Source organism: Capra hircus, chromosome 13 (assembly GCF_001704415.2).
Source record: "Capra hircus breed San Clemente chromosome 13, ASM170441v1, whole genome shotgun sequence".
NCBI classification, from domain to species: Eukaryota; Metazoa; Chordata; class Mammalia; order Artiodactyla; family Bovidae; genus Capra; species Capra hircus.
The window spans coordinates 55,988,467-56,014,541 of NC_030820.1; the positions used below are offsets into that span (position 1 = coordinate 55,988,467).

Genomic DNA, 26,075 nt, shown 5'->3' on the forward strand with positions numbered 1-26,075 from the left:
TTCAGTCATGTCATTCTCTTATTCAAAAATCTTTCTTTGGTTTCTTGCTTATTGAATTAGGTGGAGACCTAAGCTGGCCCCTAGACCTCTTAAAAGTCTGAATTACTTGACAATATTAGTTTCCTAGACATGTCTTGCTTAGCTGAAACAGAGTAAGATTCCCTGAAGTGTCTTTCCTGTGTTTATTCTTTTTCTTCCCCCTTTGGAAAGAACTTGGAAGTGAGTCACCAGGTTCTTTAACCTCTTTTCTCAGCGTCAGAACTTTATTCCTCCTTGCAGACCTTGCTTCAGAGTCTAACTCAAAATCCAAATGGGCGAGAATTCTGAATCTGTGCAGCAGTGTTGTTGTCCCTTTTTTTGATATTTTATTCACTGTTGCAGTTTTTTCTTTCTCTCTTCTGTCTTCTAGAATGTAACTGTTTAGAATCATCTTTGTATCATGTATAAGTAAGATCTTTGCTCACATTTGTACCTTCTTTAATACAGTTGCTTATTTTTGTATCTTCTGTAATACCTAGCAAAAACTGACCTGCAAAAGATGAATTGAGCAAATGTATCTAAACACTGGTAAAAGTCATTTTGGAAAGTTTAAGTCAGATAAGTAATTAAAAGAGTAAAATATTGAAGGATAAACTTTCTGGAATAATGCAAATTATTATGAAACAGCCAAAATAATTTTAGTTTTAATATTTCCAACTTCCAGATATTAAATTAGACTTTATTTCTGATCAGTAATCAATCATTTAGTGATATAGTTAAATTATGTCAATAACATAATTACTTAAATATGTTGAGATTTTATTTTACTTCTTTTGTGCTTACTTTTTGATCATATTGAATATACTTTGAGCAGTAGGCTATAGGAGTAAATTTACATACATTTTCCCTAACAATACTATTAATAGTTGGCTGACACAGTTTTGACTAATTCACCTAAGATTCTGCATAAATTTTAGCCTCTCCCAAAGTTTTTTTATATAACAGTTAAAGCAAATGAGATTCTCGGGGTGGGGGGGTGGTGGGAAGGGAGTAGAAGCATGCTTGTTTTGTAATCCTAGAATCACTGAATTCAGAATACCAGTGAGGTCATTTACCTATGTACAATAATGTCAATAAATATTAAAGATATAAGGATATTAATTTTGTATTTGATTTATAATACTTTCTATTATATTCTTAGTACTTAATTCTTCAATTTTTTTCATATAATTTTATTCTTGTAAAACTCTGAGGTTGGTGGTATTCTTTTTTACCCTTTATTCATTTTTAATTGCAGTATAGGTAATTTACCTGGTGTTAATTTTAGGTATACAGCAAAGTTACTGTAGTATACATACACACACACACACACATATATATATATACTTTTTCAGATTGTTCTCCATTATAGATTATTGCAGGATATTGAATATAGTTCCTGTGTCTGCTATATAGCAGGTGCTTGTTGGTTGTCTTTTTATATATCATTATATATATAAAGTGTGGATAATTAAAGAAACTATCACAAATGTAAAATTTATTTTGATGAAAACACCATTAGAATAATATATGAAAGTTTAGTTGTATATGCTGTTTGACAAACAAGGTGCAAGTATGAATGGTTTTATGTTAATTTCTTTGTATTTAGGAGAAGGTTCAGAAAAAAAGTTATAGACAACTGAAGACTACTTTTGTTAATGTTACTTCAGAATGCCCATCGTAAGTAATTTTTCATAAATCTTAAAAGTTTTCACATTTGAAGAAAAATTTTATTGTATAATGGAGTTAATGTTTCTCTTCATTTTTACAGGGATGATGTTTACAATTTTAATTTGAGTGGAGCTGATGAGCCTGTTATTAAACTTGGAGTAAGCTAGAAATCAGAAGTTATTTTGTATTTATTCAGTATTTATTTTATATTTACCATACAATTATTAGAGTATGTTTTCTGATTTCCATCCTCTTATACATATATTTGCTTTAAAGAATATTATTAAATTTTTTAAAATTTATTTGGTACCAAGCTAGTATTTTTGATTTTCTTTCAAACCTTTTGGACTGAAGTAGAAATGAGTAATTGGGGCAACAAGAAAATCACTTTCCTTCCTGATGCAAGATTTAAAATTACTACTCTTATTTTTAATATAATTTATATTATTAGCTTTCTTCTTAAATATAAAAATATTTGACTAAGATTTTTATGTTAATTTCTTTTGTTGTTTACCTTTTAACACTAAGAAAAAAATTTTAATGCTTATTCACAATATAGATGCAAGAATTTCAAGCTACAGCTAGAGAAGCCTGCGTGGATAGTTCAATAACATTGTAGGTATTTTTATTATAATTAGATGGGTCAGTTTAAAATACAGTTTCGGCAATTGTTCTTTTTCTTAAATATTTCCTTCCAGTTTGTCTGAGACATTTTAATATATCAAAAGAGTGAATAACATGCTACTGTCCTGACTACTCCTACTATGATTCTATTATTTTAGCATTTACTTCTGAAATTAACGTGCAGAGTCTGTACACTTTTAATATTAGTTGTAAGCTGTAAGGACTTAGTAGTCTTTTCATCTAACCTTGCTAATTAGTAAATAACTGAGGTCAGAGAGTAAGTGACTTGGGCATAATTATATAGGGAGTTAGTGAAAGAGTTAAGGCAGAAAACTCTAAGAAAACAGGTATAACTGTCCACTCACATGCTACCTTAAAAAAACGAGTAATTAAGATTAAAATTAATGCATATTTTTGTTTAAGGGTAGGTTTAAGGAATCATGATGAACTTGAACCTTCTCTCAAAGCAAAAGATAAAAGAGTAAGTTAATATCCTAATTATCTATTAAATCAGTATTTGTTTTTAATAACTTTTCAGTGCCAAAGATTATCACAGAACTGGAACACAAAAATATTAGGATCACTTTTTTTTTTTTTTTACTTTGGAGAGATTATCCATGTTCCTGTTATATCTTTTCTTATGGTCTCTGAGCTATTTGTAATCATTAGTAATAGATGATATGACAATTCTGTTTGTCTTTGTGGAAGTAAGCTGTTTTGATTTAACTTTCAATTAATAACAATATGGACAGCAAAATATGTCAGTCTCTGATCTAGATTTTAGAGTGTATTGGATAGGTCCTTAATGCCAAATGGATTATTTAGCATGCTAAAATAATGAAGAACTAGTTTTTCTGAGTTTATTGGTAGGTTTGTTTTGTTTTGTTTTGTTTTTTTGCTTAACTTGCTTTGTATGACATATAACAAGCCAGATTACTTCATCTATTATAAGGATTGTTTTTTTTTTAATACAGATTGGATCAGATTGTAAAAAGAAAAATCCTTTTAGTGATAGTGACACAGAATATAGATGTGATGACAGCAAGACTGATATTAGCTGGCTAAGAGAACCAAAATCAAAACCACTGATGATGGACTACAGCAGAAATAAAAATGTGAAAAAACGTAAAAATGGGAAGAAATCAAGTAAGAAATCACTTTTTATAATTGCCTACCCTTATGAATGAGATATACCAAAACACTACAACGATTTTTCTTCTTGTTTTATGATTTTGGGTACTCTGGTTACATTTAAATCTTTTTATTGGGATCTTAGGGACACAAAATATGGCTTATTGTAATCTTTGGTTGATGACACGCTCTCATTGTTCATCTACTCATGGCCTGTTCTTCAGTTATTTAATGTATTAAATATTCATGAGACCAGCACCCTAAACAAAATCAAACTTTGGACAGCACCCCACCCCCGGCTACATCCAACACACATACATTTTAGGAATTTATAGAGATGCAATAAAAATTTATTGAAAGGAAAATAATTTTATTGCAGACATTTTTGTGTCTAAATCTTTCACAAAATGTTTTCCTGGCATAATCTATTTCTTTTAGTGAATCTCTTGAAGTAGTTGGATAAGTGTTTGAGGTATATGTTTTTGGCTAGACATAATGTCCATTTTCGTAGCTTAACATCTATTTCAGTATTTTCTAAACCACAAAGACTTCATATATTCCATTTTTAAAAGAAGGTAGTATAACTAAGCTTTTAAGTTTATTTTAAGGGAATCAATTTTTAGGATAAAAATAATTGTTAGTGACCTGTGGGAGTTGAGGGAGGGAATGATGGCTTACAAAGAAGTAAAAATAGAGGAAATAGGAATGAACTTTGGCATATATTTAGAAATGTGCTGAATTTAGAAAAGAGATGAGAGTTCAATCATATTCATAAGGAAGAGAAGCAATAAAATTATCACCTTTACGAGACAGTATGAAATAGTACAGTGTTCGTAGAAAGTGCAGTGTCAGAGTAGTTGAAATGTAGGTCAGACTTGTGGGAAAATATTGAAAAATGCTGCTGGCTCTAGTCACAGTGTGTGGACTTAGAAGCAGTGCGTTACAAGCCAAGGAGAAACATGGTAAGATTATACAGTCAGGAGCTATTGTCTGTGGGAAGATGTGTAAGTAAAGATATTTATAACATAGACTAGAAATCTTGGGGAGTTATTAAAGGTTAGAATATTGTAATCAGTAAATACTCTTAAAATTGAACACTTCTGAGTGAGTTGTTTTGTTTATGTACCTGAATGACAAGCCAATATGTACAAGCTGGCTTGTTGCCAGGATTGGAGGACCTTTCTTCCAGAATTTCATTATTTCCTTGGCTTGGATTATCCCAATTCTTAAGGCTTCAGTGAATATTTAGAAAGTTGAACTTGTGCTAGAAATCATAAAAGGGAATAGGGACTGAGGCAATTCTCAGTAATATGGGTAAATCTTAGAAACATAATGATGGGTGAAAAATAAAGCAAATCATAGTATATTACATGACATGACTATTTTGTATTGTTTGGGGATATATATCTGTGAAGTAAAACTGTAAGGTCAAGTGACTAAGAAACAGATTTAAAGATAGTGATGGCCTTTTGGCAGAAGGGCTATAGGCTATACAGGGTCTTATAAGGTAGTACACAAAGTGGATTCAGTATTATTCATAATCTAGTTCCTAAATGGAACAGTAAATTCATGGGTATTGACTTTATAGTGTATGTTACATATTCTTTTGTTTCCTTAAAAATTCATAATATAAAGGAGAAGGGAAGTTGGTAATTCATATTGTACCAAATTATACTTAAATTTTTGAATGCATTTGAAGGTACATTCTTATTTTTATGATTTTAACTCATTTGCAGACATATTCTAACAATTTTTAATGTCAATTCTTGTCTATTTGAAAAATTTAACCTTATTTTCTGGAATTGCAGGACCATCTTTGGAAAGGGCACAACCAAGATCTAAAATGGTAAAACCAGGAAATCTGTGTTTGAACATCCCTTTAAAATTATATATTTTTCTCCTTGTAATGAAAAAATATAATTTTTCATCTCATAATTTTATCCTTGGTATCTGTTCCTTGTTTCCTTTAATTGTTCCAAGCTTTGCACACTTTCTTCTGCCTTTTTGAATCATGTTGTTTTAAGTCTGTTTTACTCTGTGGTTATAGATATTTTTGACAGCTTTTCCTTTCTCTTTTAAGTTACATAATATATATCAGACCTCACAGAACTTTAATTATTCAGATAAAAAGTTGATAAAGAATATATTTTAAATGAAAAGAGAAAATCCAGTCATTTTAAAAGTATTAATCAAGAATCTTTTTATTCCTATAAATATTCATATAGATTTTGTCATAGTGTCAATTTTATAGCAAATAGCTTGTATCTCAAAATATTGATCTAATATACTCAGGAATTTTTCTTCTAAAGACATCCAACAAAATCATTACCAAAAAGGTAGATGAGACAGTTACATATGGGAGAACCAGACTTCCACGAAGAGCAGCAAAAACCAAAAAAAATTATAAAGACCTCTCAAATTCAGAATCAGAGGGTGAACAAGAATTTTCATGTTCATTTAAAGAAAAAGTTCTAGTACAGGTAAATAGATACAATTCGAATTAGTAGCTTCTAAGACCCTTTTAAAATATTAAATGTGTATTTTTGTAAGAATGTCAGATTTATCTTGTCACTTCTTTTTAAGATTTAACCTATGTGAGAAAACATAAATTGATAACAATTGTAAACAATTTTGAATTCTAAAATTGTAAGTGAAATATGGGAACTCTGATTTCCCTAAACTGGAAATCATTTTCTTTGAACTATTTTAGCATTTTATTTGTATCAGGATATTTATGGTCTCTTATAGTCTCTCCTGTGAATTTGTCATATGCTTTCTAGTATATTAGAAAGTCTTCACTACTCATGTTGAGGCCCCTGTTATACCTGTATGTAGTGAAATAAGGCATTTTATAAATATTTCGATGTAATTTAAATTGTTTCATGTGTCCAAGTATAAATCATTCATGAATAATTTGAAAGTTATCAATATTTTTAGGAGAAGATTCATTCCAGAAGCAAAACCATGAAACTGCCAAAGAAACAGCAGAATTCCTTCACTGCCAAAACACAAAAGGATGTATCAAAAGAATGGAAAATCTCATCTCTCCTGAAAGATGCTGGAAGAGATAATAGTCTTGACCCATCTCCTATGTCTTTATCTGGGAGTCCATCATCTATAGAAGTAATGAGATGTCAGTATCATTTTTTTCTTCTAGTTAAATATTTAGGTGATTTCCCAAGCCATTTCTATATTATATCTCTATGTGAAAACAAATTTGAAGACTAATTTTGAAGGATATATTTAAGATTTTTAGTAGTCAAAACTTCATTTTTATGTTAGTTGACTAGTAAGTAACTTGGTCTTGCTAAGGCTAGTTGGCAACAATATTACTGTGACACTGAAGTTAGAAAGTTAAAGACCAAATACTTTTTCCAGATAAAATGGAAATAATGATGGGGCTTTCTGTTTTCTCATTTTTACATTTCATTGACAAAAGTCACCAAGGAATATCATGTTGATTCTGTAGACTCACAGTGGATTATCTTCATAAACAATTGAGGCTTTGCTTTTATTCAAAAATAACTGGCAAAGAAAAAAGTTTTCTTTGGAGCTCTGACATAGGTATATTATTTTCAGTATAGAAACTATAAAAATAAGTATCTAGTTTTAATATCTTTTCTGTTTATGTATATCTTAAAGCATTTCTAAGTGTCATTTTAGCTAAAATGAAAGGTTTATACCAGTTAATGTACATTTCCTCTAAAGTAGTTATTTTGTTCTTTTCTAAAATGTTTTCATAATGCTCAGGACCACTGTCATCTCAGATAAGCACACATTCAAAAGACAGTTGCACATGCCCTGATTTGATCTGAAAACTATCTTTCTGAGAATTCTTTACACCAAGACTTACTTCAGTCATGAATTCTCTCATCCACATATAAAAGATTTAGATGAGATGATTTCCCAAGCCATTTCTAACCATAAAATTCTGTGACTTTAATATCTCAGTACTGCCTATGGTGTTAGAATACTCAAGATAATAATTAGGTTGATCATTATAGTACAGCCCATACTATAGATATTTTTGTTTGAAGATGTTTTGAAAGTTCTTATTGTTACAATTATGTTTTAAATTGAGCAATAATTTTTATTTATTTTTTTTCTGTCTCCAATTTCTGCATTTATTTTTATTTTTATTTATTTATTTATTTAAATTTAAAAATCTTTAATTCTTTTTAAAAGTCTTATAAAATATTTTACATATAATTTTATCTTGATATATTGAAAGTTTCTTTTCTAAATAATAGCTAAAATTTGGGAATTTACTTAATTATTTTTAGAATTTAATACTATTTCTGAAGATGTCAACTGTCATCTCTTTTGTTTGTATTTTGTGAGGCAATATAGGTGTAGAGAAAATAACAGAAAGAGACTTTACTCAGGATTGTGACTGTATAGCAGAATCAGTATCACCTGATCCAAAAACTTCATCACCTGAATCCTTAAACAGTGGAGTTGGAGGTCCAATAAAGTCATCCAAAAACAGTGATAAAACTTTACTGTGTACAAAAGAAAGTTCATCAGTTGCACAATCATTCTTTTTGGTAAGAAAAAAAAATGTGTGTATGTATATATTTTTTATCTGATATACCTGAAGGAAGTGAATCATTTTCCCCTAATCTTAATCAAATACGCAGTGCTTGTCTACTTAAGGTTCTGAGTTTGGTCTTGGGGAGAGACGAACTTACCAATAAGTAAAATAGCCTCAGTGAACTAATAGACTGATATATTCAGGAGGATAGTGCAGTGATATGAGAACTATGGAGTACTGATAAGAATTCTGTAATAGCAGCAGTCCCTTCCAAAGAGGTATGATTTGTTTGTCTGCATGTCAGAACTGCATTTCCTAGACTGGAATAGGCTTCTTCCTGCAGCACAGGCACTTCTTTCAGGTTTTACCAAAACTCAAAATCTGTAAACTTTTACTTACTAAATCACAAGTTGACAAAGAATGTAGTTGAAACAGTATGACCATAGCATTTGCTTTAAAGATTTATAGAGGAACTTTACCTATTCGTTTTAAATAGTATGACTGTTAACTTAATGGTATATTGAAAAATTCTTTATCGTGCCACTGATATTGTTATTTGTACCATTTCTTATTGATAAAATATTTACATATATTCAAGTCTTTTAAAAAGACATTAGATATAGGGATCAAATACGGGTTAAAGTGAGGGTAGCTAAATATATAATGTCTACAAGTAGTAGTTCATAGTTTGAATTCTTTTTTAAGTTGTTTGTACTTCAGTGTCAGTTTACAATGCACCCCGCACCACCTCCAACCGTTTTTTTGGCTTAGGTTTTATAGATGGCTTGATTTGGAGAATTTTGAAGTAGTAATAAAGTTACAGAACTGATTGCCAAGATAATGTAGTTCATTATAACTGAGTCTAGCTGAAAGTTCTGAATTAGAATTATATTAAATCCTGAGTCCACTGTTAGCTAGCTATGAAACATTTTATAAGCTAATGAATCCCTCTGCACCTCAATTTTCTCATCTGTAAAACAGGGCTATGAAAAAGTAAATAGACTGATTATGTAAGCATTACCTGATACATAGTAAATACTCAAATATATTATTCTCCTGATATGTGCTAATCTCTGTATACAAAAATGGAATTAAGGAAGTTCAGCACACCTATAGCCACAATGTAAAATCTCTGAAAAAGCCAGCCAGCTTTCTGTCCCATGATTTTGAGTCAAGTGGTTTTTTTTTTTTAATTTTTTAACTAAAGGATAATTGCTTTATAGAATTTTGTTTTCTATCAAACCTCAACATAAATCGGCCATAGGTATACATATGTCCCCTCCCTCTTGAACCTCCCTCCCATCTCCTTCCTCTTCCCACCCCTCTAGGTTGATACAGAACCCCTGGTTGAGTTTCCTGAGACATAGAGCAAATTCACATTAGCTATCTATTTTTCATATGGTAATGTAAGTTTCCATGTTACTCTCTCCATACATCTCACCCTCTTCTTCCCTCTCCCCGTGTCCATAAGTCTGTTTGTGTCTCCATTGCTGCCCTGAAAATAAATTCTTTAGTACCATCTTTCTAGATTCCATATATATGCATTAGTATACAATATTTATCTTTCTCTTTCTGACTTATTTCTAGGCTCTAGGTTCATCCACCTCATTAGAACTGACTCAAATGTGTTCCTTTTTATGGCTGAGTAATATTCCATTGTGTATATGTACCAAAAATTCACCTATTTATCTGTCGATGGACATCTAGGTTGCTTCCATGTTCTAGCTATTGCAAATAGTGCTGCAGTGAACATTGGGATACATGTCTTTTTCAGTTTTGGTTTCCTCAGGGTATATTCCTAGGAGTAAGATGGCTGGGTCATATGGTGGTTTTATTCCCAGTTTTTTAAGGAGTCTCCACACCATCTTCCATAGTAACTGTATCAATTTACATTCCCATACCTTTGCCAGCATTTCTCGTGTGTAACCTTTCTGATGGCCATTCTGACTGGTGTGAGGTGATATCTCATTGTAGTTTTGATTTGCATTTCTGTAATAATGAGGGATGTTGAGTGTCTTCATGTGTTTGTTAGCCATCTGTATGTCTTCATTGGAGAAATGTCTGTTTAGGTCTTTTTTCCCCTTTCTAATTGGGTCTCTTTTCTGGTATTGAGTTACATGAGCTGCATGTGTATTTTGGAAATTAATCCTTTGTCAGTTGTTTCACTTGCTATTATTTTCTCCCATTCTAAGGGTTGTCTTTTCACCTTGTTTATAGTTTGCTTTGCTGTTCAAAAACTTTTAATTAGGTTCACTTGTTTACTTTTGGTTTTGTTTCCATTACTCTAGGAGGTGGGTCATAGAGGATATTGCTTTATGTCATCGAGTGTTCTGCCTATGTTTTCCTTTAGGAGTTTTAGTTTCTGGTCTTACATTTAGGTCTTTAATCCATTTTGAGTTTGTCTTTGTGTATGGTGTTAGGAAGTGTTCTAATTTCATTCTTTTACATGTAGCTGTCCAGTTTTCCCAGCACCACTTACTGAAGAGGCTGTCTTTGCCCCATTGTATATTCTTGGCTCCTTTGTGAAAAATAAAGTACCCATATGTGCGTGGGTTTATTTCTGGGCTTTCTATCTTGTTCCATTGGTTTATATTTCTGTTTTTGTGCCAGTACCATACTGTCTTGATGACTCTAGCTATGTAGTATAATCTGAAGTCAGGAAGGTTGATTCCTCTAGCTTCATTCTTCTTAAAACCCCTTTGGCTATTCACGGTCTTTTGTGTTTCCATATGAATTGTGAAATTTTTTGTTCTAGTTCTGTGAAAAATGCCATTGGTAATTTGATAGTGATTGCATTGAATCTGTAAATTGCATTTGGTAGTATAGTCATTTTCACAATACTGATTCTTCCTATCCAGGAACATGGAATATATTTCTCCATCTGTTTATGTCATCTTTGATTTCTTTCATCAGTGTCTTATAATTTTCTGTATACTATTCTTTTGTCTCCTTAGGTAGATTTATTCCTAGACATTTTATTCTTTTCGTTGCAATGGTGAATGAGATTGATTCCTTAATTTCTTTTTCTGATTTTCATTGTTAATAAACTGTTTTTACTCCTACAGTGTTTTATGACCCTTTTATCCTGTTTAACCAGTAGTTTTCACAAAGCATATTTTTCAAACAAAATTTTATATGAAACTTTCAGTGTGCCAAATGTAAAAATGCAGCTACACTGTTTAAAGCAGATAGGTCTGAACCCTGACCTACATACCTTCCCTCTCTGATAATCCCCCAAAGGCATCTTTGCAAGACTCTTAATTTCTACAGACCACACTTTAAAACCATTTGTGATTGATTAGACAGTCATCCCATGGTCCTTTCTCGGTATTGCTTCATCATCCTTCCTTTCCCTGAATCCTTTCTCCCGTTAGTATCCCATCTTGCAAATCTCAGCACCTAAGTCATCCCCACTCACCTGCTTTGATGCTGTTTGCTAGATGAAATTTTGTTACATATTTGTTGGCTGGACATTTACAGGAGACACTGATTTTCCAATTTACTATTGACTCTTCATTCTAAGTCTCTCAGTCATGTACAACTCTTTGCAACCCCATGGACTATATAGAGTTCATGGAATTCTCTAGGCCAGAATACTGGAGTGGGTAGGCTTTCCCTTCTCCAGAGGAGCTTCCCAAGCCAGGGATTGAATCCAGGTCTCCCACATTGCAGGCGGATTCTCTACCAGCTGAGCCACAGGGGAAGCCCGACTCTTCATTAGGTATTAGAAATTTGCTATGTAAATTTGTTGTACCAGCTTACACTCTCCAACAGTGCTATGTGATATTGCCCATTTTTCTACTGTTTTTTAGTTTTTTCTTTTTTGGCAATCTGGTGAATTTAAAATGTGTCTGACTTTAATTTGCATTTTTCAGATTAACTGCATTTTTCAGATTAACTGCATCAGTGAGTATTTTCATATTTTTTGGCCATTTTATAAATTGCCTATTTTTTTTAATTTTTAAAACTGTATTGTTTGATTTTTCCTATAAATTTGGAGGAGTTCTTACTATATGTTGGATATTAGTTATTGGTTATATCCAATGCAGACATTCTTTTTCTAGACTGTAGCTTTGTCTTTTCACTTAATTAAAATATAAAATCTACCAATCTTTTGTTCAAGAAATCCTTCCCTCAGTTATTGTCATAAAAATATTTTCTCTACAAATATTCTAAATTTGAGGTTTTCTGTTTTTCTAGGCTTCCTCTTTTTGCATATGGATAGTGAGTTAGTGCAATGTCATACATTGGATTACCGCTCCTTTCTCCATCATATCTGATGACACTTAGGTCACTGCCTTGGCAAACTCATGGGTCAGCTATTTGCCCAGTAATGTATAGGATAGTACCTCTCTGTCTCTATGCTAACACAGCATTACTTGAGTTTGAATATTAATAGTTTTATGCATACAGTGGTTTCACTACCCCCATCTTGACCCTCCTCTCATTATACTTCCAAATTATAATATACTTCCAAATTATAAGCCCTGTACTTGGCCTATATAGTTTAGAATTAGTTTGTTTAAGGGAAGAATTGCTTTTTACCAATACTGAGATTTCTCATCCATATATTTCATTTTTCTCTCTATAGTTTGGTCTTATTTCCAACAAAGTTGTGCAAAATTTTCCACAAAGAAAGTTGTACTTCTGCAGTGCTTTATTGGCTTTTTACTGTACTGTATTAAAGAAAAAAGCTTAAATTGTTTTCTGCTTTTTTAACTTTTTGCTTTTGTATAGAAACACTGCTGATTTTTATATCTCCCACATCCTTGGCAAATTCTATCATAATTACCTGCTTAAATTCTCTTGAGTTTTGAAAATAGGTAATCAAACTGTTTTTATGGTAATTTTCGCATTTTCTCTTCCAATCCTTATATACATGGTATTTTCAAGGTGACTATGACATGTGGAGCAATGTTAAATAGATATCATACTAGTATGTATGCTTATTGATAATTTTTAATAGATACTTGTTATCAAATTAATGTTCTAATTGTTTAAATACCTTATTTCACTTATGAATGGGTGTCGAGTTTTAGCAGTGAACTAGTTATTCGCTCAGAATTTAAGTAGTTTTAGTTTTAATGTCTTGTATTTTTCTTACTTTAGTTTTTTAACTTCCTTTGGGTTTCTGTTTGTCTCATTCATTCATAGCACAGTTAAGTATAATACTGTTGAGAATAGAAGTGATACAGTTGTGGTACAGTTGACCCTCTATATCTATAGGTCCACATCTTTGTCAGCCAACCATGGATTCAACCAACTGTGAATCAGTACTTCATATGTAGGACATGAGCATCAGTGGGTTTTGGTATTTGCAAGGGGTCCTGGAACCAGTCCCTCCTATCCCCCGCAGATACTGAGGGAAGAATGTACTTACACTGTGCTTAGTTGCTCACTCTTGTTCGACTCTTTTCAACCCCATGGACTGTAGCGGGTTACCATGCCCTCCTCCAGGGGATCTTCCCAAAGCAGGGATCGAACCCAGGTCTCCTGCATTGCAGGCAGATTCTTTACCATCTGAGCCGCCAGGGAAGCCCAAATTGCAACAGCTATTCAGATTTAAACAGTTATACTTCAGGAAAAATTTATGGAAATTGAACCTCCAAATATGAAAGTCATATGGTAGTACAGCCAGTAAGTTTTCCTTAAACTAAAATAGTTCTTAATAAGCATCAGATTATAGGCCTTTAGTAATAGTTATAATAATTTAGTATTTTTTACCTGTTGTTATCTGAAAGTGTGATGTTTAAAATAAGTAGGATGGTTTGATCACAGAAAAAAAGTTGAAATACTTACAATGAGAAAGTCTTAAATAGGCTATCACTTTAAACCACTGACTTACATATTTATAATTAAGACTTAGTGGTTTCATGATTATATAGGAATTTGGTTGAGTTTTTCCACTATAAAAGTCAACCAACAAAAATATTAATATTTAATAACCTGTAAAATGCAGAATGTTAAGACAGAATTATAGCTTGGAGTGGCCTGGGTTTTGGGCTATACCAACCTCCACATAGGACAGGTTGGTATATATAGACTGAGTAGAGAAACGTCATTAACTTAAGTATAGAAGGGTAACTGGATATGGACAGATTTTCATAAAACAGGAAAAAGACTAATTTGGCTAATACATTTGTATTTGAATCAGTAAGACATAAGGTTAGAGGACAAACATGTGGCTTAAAGATATAATTTGAAGGAAGTAGTTTAGACTTTTCTTTGGCTTCCCTCCTGACTCAAAGAAATCAAACTCCTAATAAGGAAGAATTGAAAAATAGGATTAGTTTAAAAAAGCAGTTCAAAACTATTGCTGTAATTTAAGATTGAGGTTAACATAAGAATTTAGGAAAATGCATAGCAGTGTGAGAGAGAAAAAGGGATAGAAACAATCTGAAGAAAAAACCAAATTGATAGCATTTGCAACTTATTGTCTATAGAGCTTGAGAGAGATGGTCAGAGGTGAATCCAGGAGTACTTACACAGAATGTTTTTCCAATTTCTGATACTTTTCTTAGAAAAGTCATTCAGCATCTCCATTATCCACGTCTAGTGAAGAAAGAGAGAAAACATGGTACGGCATGCCCAGTGACTCCACACATATGTCAGGTTTGTGGTCAAAGACTTGCTTTTTAAAAAAAACATTAATTACTGAAATACTACTGTGAAATTTCACCTAAAGAAATTATGTTTTTATAATTATACCATTATTCAATTTAATGTCAAAATTATATAGGATTTAATGCAGTTGTCTAAAACTATGCAAATGGAAACAAGGGCTTTTTTAAATAAAAGCAATCATATATTAGGTATTTTTAATTAAGATTGTAGCACTGTTATTTACTGTTCCTAAGGCTGTATACAACATCTCAGTCGCAAACGAATGTACACAGAAGATAGTCTAAATAATTCTGGTGAAGTGGAAGAAGAAAGAGCAAACTTGCTTCCCAAAAAACTCAGTAAAAGCGAAGATGCAGATCATCACACCTACAAAGGTAGGTAGATCAGATGCCTATGTCAAAATGCAATTAACTTGGAAAGTGGTTTCTTCAATTTTGAGTGACTTCTTTCATAAAACAAACTCCTTTGTAAAGATAACTTTGGGTAAATCCAAGAAGGAGGATGCTTTATCACAAAGTTCACTTTATTTTACTGTTATAGTAAGCATGATTTTACTCATAAATCTTCCTCATCACTAATTACCATATACAGGCTTTACTATAGTATTAACTTACTGATAGGTTAGCATATCACTAAATAGTTGGGTTATTAATGTGCAAGTAGTAAAGAACTAGTTTTTTAAAAAATCAATCCAAATATGTTCCATTTTAATGTTACTGTTTCTGCCTTAATTCCCATGCTGAAAGGTTTTTATAAGTCAGAATATTTTAAATGAAAAATATGCCTATGATTTATAATCCTTAGATTACATATAGAATCTGAAAATAAGACATTGTTCTTAGTCTCATGACAAAGAAGGTAAAATTTTTAATAATGCATATCTTAATTTTAGCTGATTGTCTTCATTTTCTTAGTGTCCAAAAGTATATCTCCGTTATCAGCAAATGACTTTTCTATTCCTTTGGAGAACTGGGAAACTGAAATTTCAGATGTAGGGATGATGATGTGTGAGCAGCTCAATACAGAATTTCAGAGGAAAGTTAATGTGAGTTGTCATCCTTTAAATTATGATAATAGGCCACACTTTCTACTGGTCTGTCAGTTCAGTTAACCCTTCGGCAACAAAACACCCATTCATGAACTCAGCTTTCCTCATGCACTGGTTAAAAGCTGGAATGATTCATGAGCCAAGTTTCTTTTCTAAAATTTTATATTACCCATATTCTTTATCTATGGGTTCTCTTTGTCCTATTTTCCTTTTCAGTTTAACATTTTGAGCCTTCTGTAATTTTTCTTTTTTCTGAACAATTTTCTTTTTGTGCCTAGTCTTTAATACATTTTTTTAAATCTCACAGCAGTAACTTCTTGTGAGGGTACTATATAATATATAGAGGATGAACAGCCTCAGTCAGAAACCCATTTCATTTTGTTTCACCAGTTCTGTACTTAAGCTCCTTAGTTATTGTGGTTCTAGTGAGGTGATATTTGCAAAAATACTTCCTAAAATACAGTAATTCTAAATTACTGTTGTTTTCTCCACTCATCTCTTTTTCTCACATGCCTGTATTTAGACAGTTCTTTTTGCCCTCCTGTTAAGACATTTTCCTGCACAGATTATCAGCTCTCTTTCTTTGCTTTTTTCTTTTCTTCATGGGTAAACTCTGAAATTATTTAAGATTCTGTTGATTTCTTTTGAGTTGATTTATCCAAGGTCACCCTCATCTAAACAGAGAAGCCCTGATTCGTACATTCTGCATATCTGTGACTAGATGTGGATATGTTTTATGAAAAATGGTAGTAATTTTGAGTGTGACTCCTGGGCTGTGTTCCTGAAAAGAATTATAATCACTAGCATTTTGGTAAATGTGACGTACTTATGAAAATAACTAGCAATTCCAACCCTCAGTCAGAGCCTTCCTGGTGGGACTGAGCTTACTCATTAACACTTCAGTTTAAATCACTTGAGTTTTTAATTTTTCACTGTTCTAAGTTCTTAGTCATTTATATTTCATGGAAAAGGCTTTGGTCTTAATATAGTCTTGGTTAGATTATTTTGTAAAGATTTTTCAAGTTAAAAAATGAGTGTTTTTCAGATCCGCCACAAAATGATGGATTATTTTACTAAACAGACTTGGAAAACAATTCAACAACATATAAAAGCAATCAACCAGAAGATTCAGGAGTACAGGTCTGTGCTAAAAATCCCTTCTGAAATATCCTAAGTGCTTTGTATTCTGAGTGCTATCATTTTTTTTAAAATCTCATTTTCTTTCTTTAATAGGATCAAAAAACTTGACAAGTTCCAGTTCATCATCATAGAGGAGCTGGAGAATTTTGAAAAAGATTCACAGTATTTAAAAGATTTGGAGAAGGAATTTGTGGTTTGTGCTTATAAGAGTTTAAAAATAATTGTAAAACCTCATTTTTTTTTTTTTTTAAAGAGCTCCACTCAGGAAAACTTCTGTTAACCTTCTACTTTTAGACGATCCCATAAAGGTTTTTGTTTTTTAGGACATAATTTAGTTTTATCCTAGATGTTTAGTTAGTTTCATGTACATACACTGAAATTACAGACTTAAGTTTATGATCAACAGGGATTAACATACATACTACTATATATAAAATGGTAAAATAACAAAGACCTATACAGCCAAGTATATTCAATATCTTGAAATAACTTAAAATGGAAAAGAGTCTGAAAAACTACATGTATTCATGTGTAACTAAATCACTTTGCTATATATATATCTGAAACATTGTAAATCAACTGTACTTCAGTAAATACATATATATAAAGTTTGTGACTACCTTTTTACAGGGAGAAAGTCTGAAAGAGTATATGACATCTACAATATTCTTAGCATATAGCCAGGTTGTTTTTTAAATTAGTTCTGTTTAGTTTTAATTTTTAGTCATAACTACAGTATAACTAGTTTTGTACTTTTAAATTTAGGACTTTCGGGAAAAGGTATTTCAGCAGTTCAGTGCCTATCAAAAACATGAACAGCAGAGGTCAGTATGACATTCTTAATTATTAGAATATATAACAAGACTTTTTGGTCAAAAAATTAAAATTATATATACTATATTATAGTAATTTAATTTGTTAAATACCAAAGTAAATGCACAGGTAACTTTCATTATTTTAGACTTCACCTTTTAAAAGCTTCATTGGACAAGAATGTCTTCTACAGCACTGATTGTGAAGAAAATATTGTTACATCTCAGGTATAAATTCTATATTTTTGTATGTAATCTCTCAATATTGGTTAATCCAACTTTTTGCTGTGAAACTAAATTTCATGGAAGAAATTATTTATTCACAGATGTGTTTGATGAAAGAAAACATGAAAATGCTGCAAGACAGACTTCTTAAGGAAATGGTAAATCAATATCTCATTTGGGTTTTTCAAATGGAATGATCAGTCATGCTTTTATGTGTGTAAATGAGAAATTCTTCCACAGGTCTTTCTTTTTGGATTGAAACCACTGGGGTTCTTTTAGTTCTTTAAAATGGGAGCAAATTTATAGTAGAAAATAGGAGTGATTTTAAATAATGAGTATCTCCTTAAAAGAAAGAGCAATTTAAAAGTAAGCTAGAATAATTATTTCTTTGTATGTATCTAAGCAAGGTGCACCACAGCAGTCTTGCTGTGTCTTCTGAAGGAGAAGGGGTGTCAGGCAGAGCAAGAAAGAATTTTCATTTACTTAGATTTGAGGATAAAATTAGCTGATTTTGCAGAGGTCTAGTAGACCTGCAGCTGGATTCTGGGGGAAAGAGCTCACCAGGGTGGGGAACAGGGAAGGTGTCTAAAGGTGCTGTCCAGGGAAACATGCGTTTGGCGTTTCCTCAGAGATAGAGGCATTTCTCTGTATACTACAGGATATTTTAATATACTTTGATTAAATTTTAATAGAACCTCAGTATGCTGATAGTAGAGGCTAAGACGATAGTTACTAAACCAGTTTAGCTGGAAGCACACAAGCTAACTAACTAGACTGATCCTTGTTGAAGTTCTTTTCTAGACTGTGGATTTAATATTTAAAGGAAGTAAAATCTTTCATTGACTTGGGGTTTAAAAGTGGTCTGTCAGTTGATCATCTAAATATATATCTAAAATATCAGTAATAAGCATATAATTCTGTAAATACCTAGGAACAGCCCTTAGGGGATTGGATAGGATGATAGTTTTACAGTGAATCACTGTTCAAAGTGATTTTTTTTTCTTGGCCACAGCAAGAAGAGGAGCTTCTCACTGTACGCAAAGGACTGAGGTCATTATTCATGGCTCATGAGAGAAACAGTATTTGATGTCTAGTTGTTCTCAACAAGTTTTATCCAATTATTCCTGTTTAGCTTAGGAAATATCAGAGTAGCTCTATAAAGAAAAGACATGTTACCCAAGCAAGAGTACCTCTGTGGAACCCTCTAAATTCAAAGAACTGTCTGTCCTCTGCTGGATAAGAAAGAACCTGTAATCACCATAACATGACTTAGCCGTAAAGCCTTTTGTCTGTGCAATACTTTTTTCAGAAAGCTTTGGGAAACCAATCAGTAGAAGAATTGGCTTACTTTTATAGTAATATTTACATGAGACAAATATTACCAAGTTAACTATACTTATATAACTAGTTATTAAAATCTATCATATAAAATATATTTTAAATGTAAACAGTTTGAACTAAATGTATAAAGTACTGTTAAAATTTACTAGTTTAGAACATGGTTCAAATAATAAAATTTAGTGATGCATAGAAGGAGATGAACTGATTTAAAATGCTTACCTGAGTGTAAAGCAGTACTTTCAGCATACTGTTGGAGAATGTATTTATTCAGCTGTGGCTCCATTGTATTAGAACGCACTAAATAGCCTAACAGAGTTACCATTTTAATTCTAGGTAGACATATTATTAACTCAAGCAGGCTGTTTTGACAAGTACTTTTTAAGCCCGAGGGTTCACTGTAATATTTTGCTAGATTAATATATGAAAATGAATACATATTTAGTTTGCTCTAATTGTGTAATAAAGTTGAAGTAAATGCTGTCACTTGGATGTTATACAGTTATTCTATAAATCATTTTGTTTGAGTATCCTCCAGTCAGACATCTGAAGTATACCATCACACCATCTCACTTTACCAGTATTCAAGTACAGTGGTAAAAGTGGCTTCTTAGTCTAAATAAGCAAAAAAACCTTCGCATCATAGCTTTATTCCACTGTTAGCATTAGCTAAGATTGATTGATAGCGTAGCAGAAATTCGTCTAGTCGAGGCTATGGTTTTTCCAGTGGTCATGTATGGATGTGAGAGTTGGACTGTGAAGAAGGCTGAGCACCCAAGAATTGATGCTTTTGAACTGTGGTGTTGGAGAAGACTCTTGAGAGTCCCTTGGACTGCAAGGAGATCCAACCAGTCCATTCTGAAGGAGATCAGCCCTGGGATTTCCTTGGAAGGAATGATGCTAAAGCTGAAACTCCAGTACTTTGGCCACCTCATGGGAAGAGTTGACTCATTGGAAAAGACGCTGATGCTGGGAGGGATTGGGGGCAGGAGGAGAAGGGGATGACAGAGGATGAGATGGCTGGATGGCATCACTGACTCGATGGACGTAAATCTGAGTGAACTTGGGAGTTGGTGATGGACAGGGAGGCCTGGCGTGCTGCGATTCATGGGGTCACGAAGAGTCAGACACAACTGAGTGACTGAACTGAACTGAGCAGAAATTCTACTTCAGGAAACAGTGACAAGTCTGCTATAATAATAAAACAATTCAGGAGTTGTAACTCTTGTGTTCCCCCATGAGACTTCAAAATTAATCCATTATGACACACATCCTTTTTTATCTCCCCCCCTTGGCCAGACTTCCAAGACCTCTAAACCCATGCTGATTCCCATACTGTGTTCCATGTGTAATCCAACCTAGGTGCTTGCTTTCTCCCAGCTCTTTAAACCATTCACTTTGACCTTGTCATTATTAGTAGTTGTGCCCTGAATCTCACTTCAGATGTTATCATCCCACCCTGCTTTCTAGAGTAGTCCCAGGCTGTTTACTCCACTACTCTTTGCTATGCTTGTTAACCCTCTAGTCCTTCCTTCCTTGCCTTACCAGTTTTAGAGTCCTTAGTCCTAGACAGTACTCTCACCCTCTCACCCTTCCTCAGCTTTTTATCCACTAGTTCATACCCTCATTCCTCAACTTGAAAATACATTTCAGAAAAACAAATATAATTAAGGTTTAAATTTATGACCACATATTTAAATGGCTATATTCCATTCCTCAGCAATCCTTATCCTGCCCTATTTAATTGCCTTTACCACATTTCCAGAGCATTATTGTATATCAGTACCTTTTTCCTTAATTCTTTACCTTTTAGGGTATGGCCTTACCTCATACTTTTCTCATCTCTTCTCCCTAAAATCTAGTATGTTACCTGCATCAATACTGGCATTTCTGATTTCTCACACGTTTCAACAGCAGATAAGCCTCATTATTTCAGGACAGTCTAATCCCCTGGAGGTACTCTGAATCCTGTTGTCTTGACTTCTCCCTGTTGGTATGTATTGGAGAAGGCAATGGCACCCCACTCCAGTACTCTTGCCTGGAAAATCCCATGGACAGAGGAGCCTGGTAGGCTGTAGTCCATGGGGTCGCCAAGAGTTGGACACAACTGAGTGGCTTCACTTTCACTTTTCACTTTCATACATTGGAGAAGGAAATGGCAGCCCACTCCAGTGTTCTTGCTTGGAGAATCCCAGGGACGGGGGAGCCGGTGGGCTGCCGTCTATGGGGTCACACAGAGTCGGACACGACTGAAGTGACTTAGCAGTATTGGTGTGTATAGCCCACGCTTATTTTTTAAAATCAGTGAAGAAAAAAAAAGGACTTTTAACATCAAGTTCCTTTTTAAGTGCTGCCCTTCATATGTAATTCTCAACCTAGCTTTACACAGAGCATAGCAAGAGAGTTTTCTCTAGTTACTATCTCAATTCATACTTCTTTCTTGATCCTTACCACCCCTCATAAAGTCCAGCTTCTATCTCTATAATTTCACTGAAACAGCTTTTATCAAAATCACCAGTAATTTTACCAAACCTTACCTCTGTCATCTTAGCTTCTCAGTGCCATTCCGTAGTTAAAAACCCTTGGCTGACAAAGATTTTCCACTCTTTCTTATCTTATTCGTAACTTCCCTTTTACCTCTTAAGACTAGGAATGAGCTCCATATTATTACTTTTCTTCAGTCTATAAACTTTATCCTTAGGTGTTTTCATCTGGTACCAAATAATAACCATTTCTGTATTAATAACTTCCAAATGTAGAAACATTCTAACCTTTACTTTGGGCACTAGTGTGTTACATACATTGCTTTAGGGCTTACGTGGTGGTTCAGCAGTAAAGAATCTGCCTGCTAATGCAGAAGATGTGAGTTCAATCCCTGGGTCAGGAAGATCCCCTGGAGGAGGAAATGGCAACTCATTCCAGTATTGCCTAAAAATTCCACGGACAGAGGAGCCTGGTGGGCTGCAGTCCATAGTGTCTCAAAGAGTTGGACATGACTGAGCAACTAAACTTCATATACTGTTTTACTGACAGTTTTAATAAACATCTCAATTCTCCAACTCTTGCTTTCTCAGCATTCTCTCTCACCAACAAAGGGGGAAAAAAAAGATAAACTTGTTCTTCCATATCAGTAAATGTCACTTTTATCCACCTAACTAGACGAGTCAAAACCTAGAAGTAATTCCTGATTGCCTCTTTTTCTTTGGCCGGTTAATTGATCAACAAGTCCTGTAGATTTAACTACCAAAAGATGTTCTACAAATATAAATACTTGGTTACTTCCACTATCACTACCTTTGACAGTCTCAGCATCATTTCTCATATGGACAATTTCAACAGCCTCATAAATAGCTTCCCAGCATTCATACTTGCCTTGTAATTTACAGCCTATTTACTTAGCAGCCAATATATTCTTGCTAATCCATAAATCATAACTCACATGAACCATGAAGTTCCAGATGTTCAAGCTGGTTTTAGAAAAGGCAGAGGAACCAGAGACCAAATTGCCAACATCCGCTGGATCATAGAGAAAGCAAGAGAGTTCCAGAAAAACATCTATTTCTGCTTTATTGACTATGCCAAAGCCTTTGACTGTGTGGATCACAATAAACTGTGGAAAATTCTGAAAGAGATGGGAATACCAGACCACCTGACCTGACTCTTGAGAAACCTATATGCAGGTCAGGAAGCAACAGTTAGAACTGGACATGGAACAAAAGACTGGTTCCAAATAGGAAAAGGAGTACATCAAGGATGTATATTGTCACCCTGCTTATTTAACTTATATGCAGAGTCCATCATGAGAAGCGCTGGGCTGGAAGAAGCACAGCTGGAATCAAGATTGCCAGCAGAAATATCAATAACCTCAGATATGTGGATGATACCACCCTTACGGCAGAAAGTGAAGAGGAACTAAAAAGCCTCTTGATGAAAGTGAAAGAGGAGAGAAAAAGTTGGCTTAAAGTTCAACATTCAGAAAACCCGAAGATCATGGCATCTGGTCCCATCACTTCATGGGAAATAGATGGGGAAACAGTGACAGACTTTATTTTGGGGGGCTCCAAAATCACTGCAGATGGTGATTGCAGCCATGAAATTAAAAGACGCTTACTCCTTGGAAGAAAAGATATGACCAACCTAGACAGCATATTGAAAAGCAGAGATACTACTTTGTCAACAAAGGTCCATCTAGTCAAGGCTATGGTTTTTCCAGTGATCATGTATGGATGTGAGAGTTGGACTGTGAAGAAAGCTGACCACCCAAGAATTGATGCTTTTGAACTGTGGTGTTGGAGAAGACTCTTGAGAGTCCCTTGGACTGCAAGGAGATCCAGCCAGTCCATTCTGAAGGAGATCAGCCCTGGGATTTCCTTGGAAGGAATGATGCTAAAGCTGAAACTCCAGTACTCTGGCCACCTCATGCGAAGAGTTGACTCATTGCAAAAGACTCTAATGCTGGGAGGGATTGGGGGCAGGAGGAGAAGGGGATGACAGAGGATGAGATGGCTGGATGGCATCACTGACTCGATGGACATGAGTCTGAGTGAACTCTGGGAGTTGGTGATGGACAGGGAGGCCTGGCGTGCTGCGATTCATGGGGTCGCAAAGAGTTGGACACGACTGAGCGACTGAACTGAATTGAATTAATAAATCATACTATGCTTATGACTTACGTATGTAACTTTCCAGTGACAATACATTCTTAAATAACCAATGGGTCAAAGAAGAAATCACAAGAGAAATTAGAAAATACCACGAGGCAAATGAAAATGCAGCATACTGCAAGCAGTGCTCAGAAATTTATAACGTCACCTTTATATATGTATATATATTTAAGAAGTGAAGAAAGATCTCAAGGTCATAACCCAACTTTAAAAAACTAGAAAATGAGTGAATATACCCAAAACTATCAGAAGGAAGGAAATAATAGATATTTTAGATCTTTTTTAAAAGAACAGAAAAACAGAAAATCAAACCAAAAGTTGATTCTTTGAAAAGATCAAGAATATTGATAAGCCATTTCTTAGACTAAGTAATAGAGACTAAAATTTCTTTTTTTTTTAATTTTTTTTTGAGACTAACATTTCTAAAAGCAGAGTTGAAAGATATGAAAAATAAAAATTACAAAACACTGTTGAAAGAACACTAAGTGGAAAGACATCTCATGGTCATCCCCTCTGATTCTAAGACTTAATATTGTTGAATAGCAACAATCTACGGATTTAATGCAGTCCCTATCAAAATCCCAAGTCCTTTCTGCAGAAATGAAAAGGCCATGCCTGAAAAACACATGGAAATGGAAGGGGTCCAACATAGCAAAATAATCTTGGAAAAAAAAAAAAAGTTGGAGGACTCACAGTTCCCCATTCCATACTATTACAAAGCTAAATTAAAAGAATGTGGTACCTACATAAGGACAGACATACAGACCAATGAAATAGATTTGAGAGTCTAGCAATAAACCTGTTCATTTTTAGTCCAGTTGAGTTTCATCAGGGGTGCCTAGACCATTTGATAGAAAAATAATAGTCTCTTCAACCACTGGTTTTGGGAGAACTGGATAGCCACATGAAAAAATGGGACACTCTTACCTTACACCATATAGAAAAGTTAAATGGATCAAAAACCTATAAGAGCTAACAATACAAAACCTATCGGAAAAAAAACGTAAGAATAAAGATTCATGACATAGGATTTGGCAATGGATTTTTAGATATGACACCAAAAACACCAACAAGAGGAAAAAGCAATTTGGACTTCAAGAAATTTTTTTTAAAAAAAGGATTTTCATGCAAAGAATACTTTCATAGAAGGAAAAAAAAATTACAGAATGGGAGAAAATATTTACAAATCACATCTCATTAGGGTCTAGTAGCCAGATTATACAAACAATTCTTATAGGTTGAAAACAAAATGCCAAAAAACCTAATTAAAATATGAGCAAAGGGCTTGAGCCACCATTTCTCCTGAGAAGACACACAAATGTCTAGCAAACACACAAACATACACAGCGTCATTAGGAAAATGGAAATCAAAACCATAGTTAGATCCCAACTTTATACCCACTATGACAGAGTCAGAAACCAGAAAGCAAGTTTGGCAAGGATGGGCAGGTGTTTTATTTTTGGCAGAGGGTCGGGGCAGGGGAATGTAAAATAATGCAGCTTCCATGGAAAACAGTTTGGTGGTTCCTCAGTTAAACAATTAAAATGTGACTCAGCAATTCCACTCTTAAGTTATATGCTTAAAGTTATATACCAAAAGAACTGAAAATAGATACAGGAATATTCAAAATAGCACACTATTCACAATACCCAAAAGGCGGAAACAGCCCAAATGGCAATCTAAGTAAGCAATGTAGTATATCTAATGAAATATTTTTCAGCTGTAAGGGGAAAGAAGTATTGATTAACCTGACTGTGGATGAATCTCAAAAACATGTTAAGTATAAGAAAATAGACACAAAAGGTCACGTTGCATGATTCAATTTACTGTAATATCCAGAATATATAAATTCATAGAAACAGCAAATTAGGCATGGGATCTTCTTCAGGTATGATGAAAATGTTCTAGAACCAGACAGAAGTGGTGGCTGTATGAATTATTAAGTGTGTTGAATACCATTTATTCTTCAATATGGTCAGTTTTATGTTACCTGCATTTCACCTGAATGTTAACAATAACAGCAAAACAACAAAGAACCTTTTCAGAGGTTTCCTGTGCCCTAAAAGCCAAGTTTTATATATTTATTTCTAGACCCTAAAAGAGTGCTTGGAGACATAGGCTTGCACAAAGTGAATAAGTGAGTGAGCAGATGTAGTATGTTCCTGGAGGGCAAGTGTGCTTTCTAAAACTTTCCGTTCCTCAAATCCTGTATAGTGTTCATATTTCTATTAAAGTTGATAACAAA

The 26,075-nt window shown here is 33.7% G+C and overlaps 1 protein-coding gene across 1 annotated transcript in view; it reads left to right on the forward strand.

The window, feature by feature from the left end:
• SYCP2 (synaptonemal complex protein 2) overlaps nt 1-19,208 on the forward strand; it is a 63,971-nt gene extending 44,763 nt beyond the window's left edge. Inside the window, 23 exon segments of the mRNA XM_005688420.2 lie at nt 1,628-1,698; nt 1,790-1,847; nt 2,249-2,304; nt 2,737-2,794; nt 3,288-3,459; nt 5,253-5,290; nt 5,754-5,924; nt 6,382-6,577; nt 7,795-7,969; nt 9,872-9,898; nt 11,736-11,751; nt 13,454-13,557; nt 13,559-13,595; nt 14,331-14,355; nt 14,498-14,590; nt 14,836-14,976; nt 15,517-15,647; nt 16,696-16,790; nt 16,884-16,983; nt 17,556-17,614; nt 17,752-17,830; nt 17,929-17,985; nt 18,840-19,208. Of these exon segments, the coding sequence (XP_005688477.2) occupies nt 1,628-1,698; nt 1,790-1,847; nt 2,249-2,304; nt 2,737-2,794; nt 3,288-3,459; nt 5,253-5,290; nt 5,754-5,924; nt 6,382-6,577; nt 7,795-7,969; nt 9,872-9,898; nt 11,736-11,751; nt 13,454-13,557; nt 13,559-13,595; nt 14,331-14,355; nt 14,498-14,590; nt 14,836-14,976; nt 15,517-15,647; nt 16,696-16,790; nt 16,884-16,983; nt 17,556-17,614; nt 17,752-17,830; nt 17,929-17,985; nt 18,840-18,914 (2,034 nt within the window). The 3' untranslated portion in view covers nt 18,915-19,208.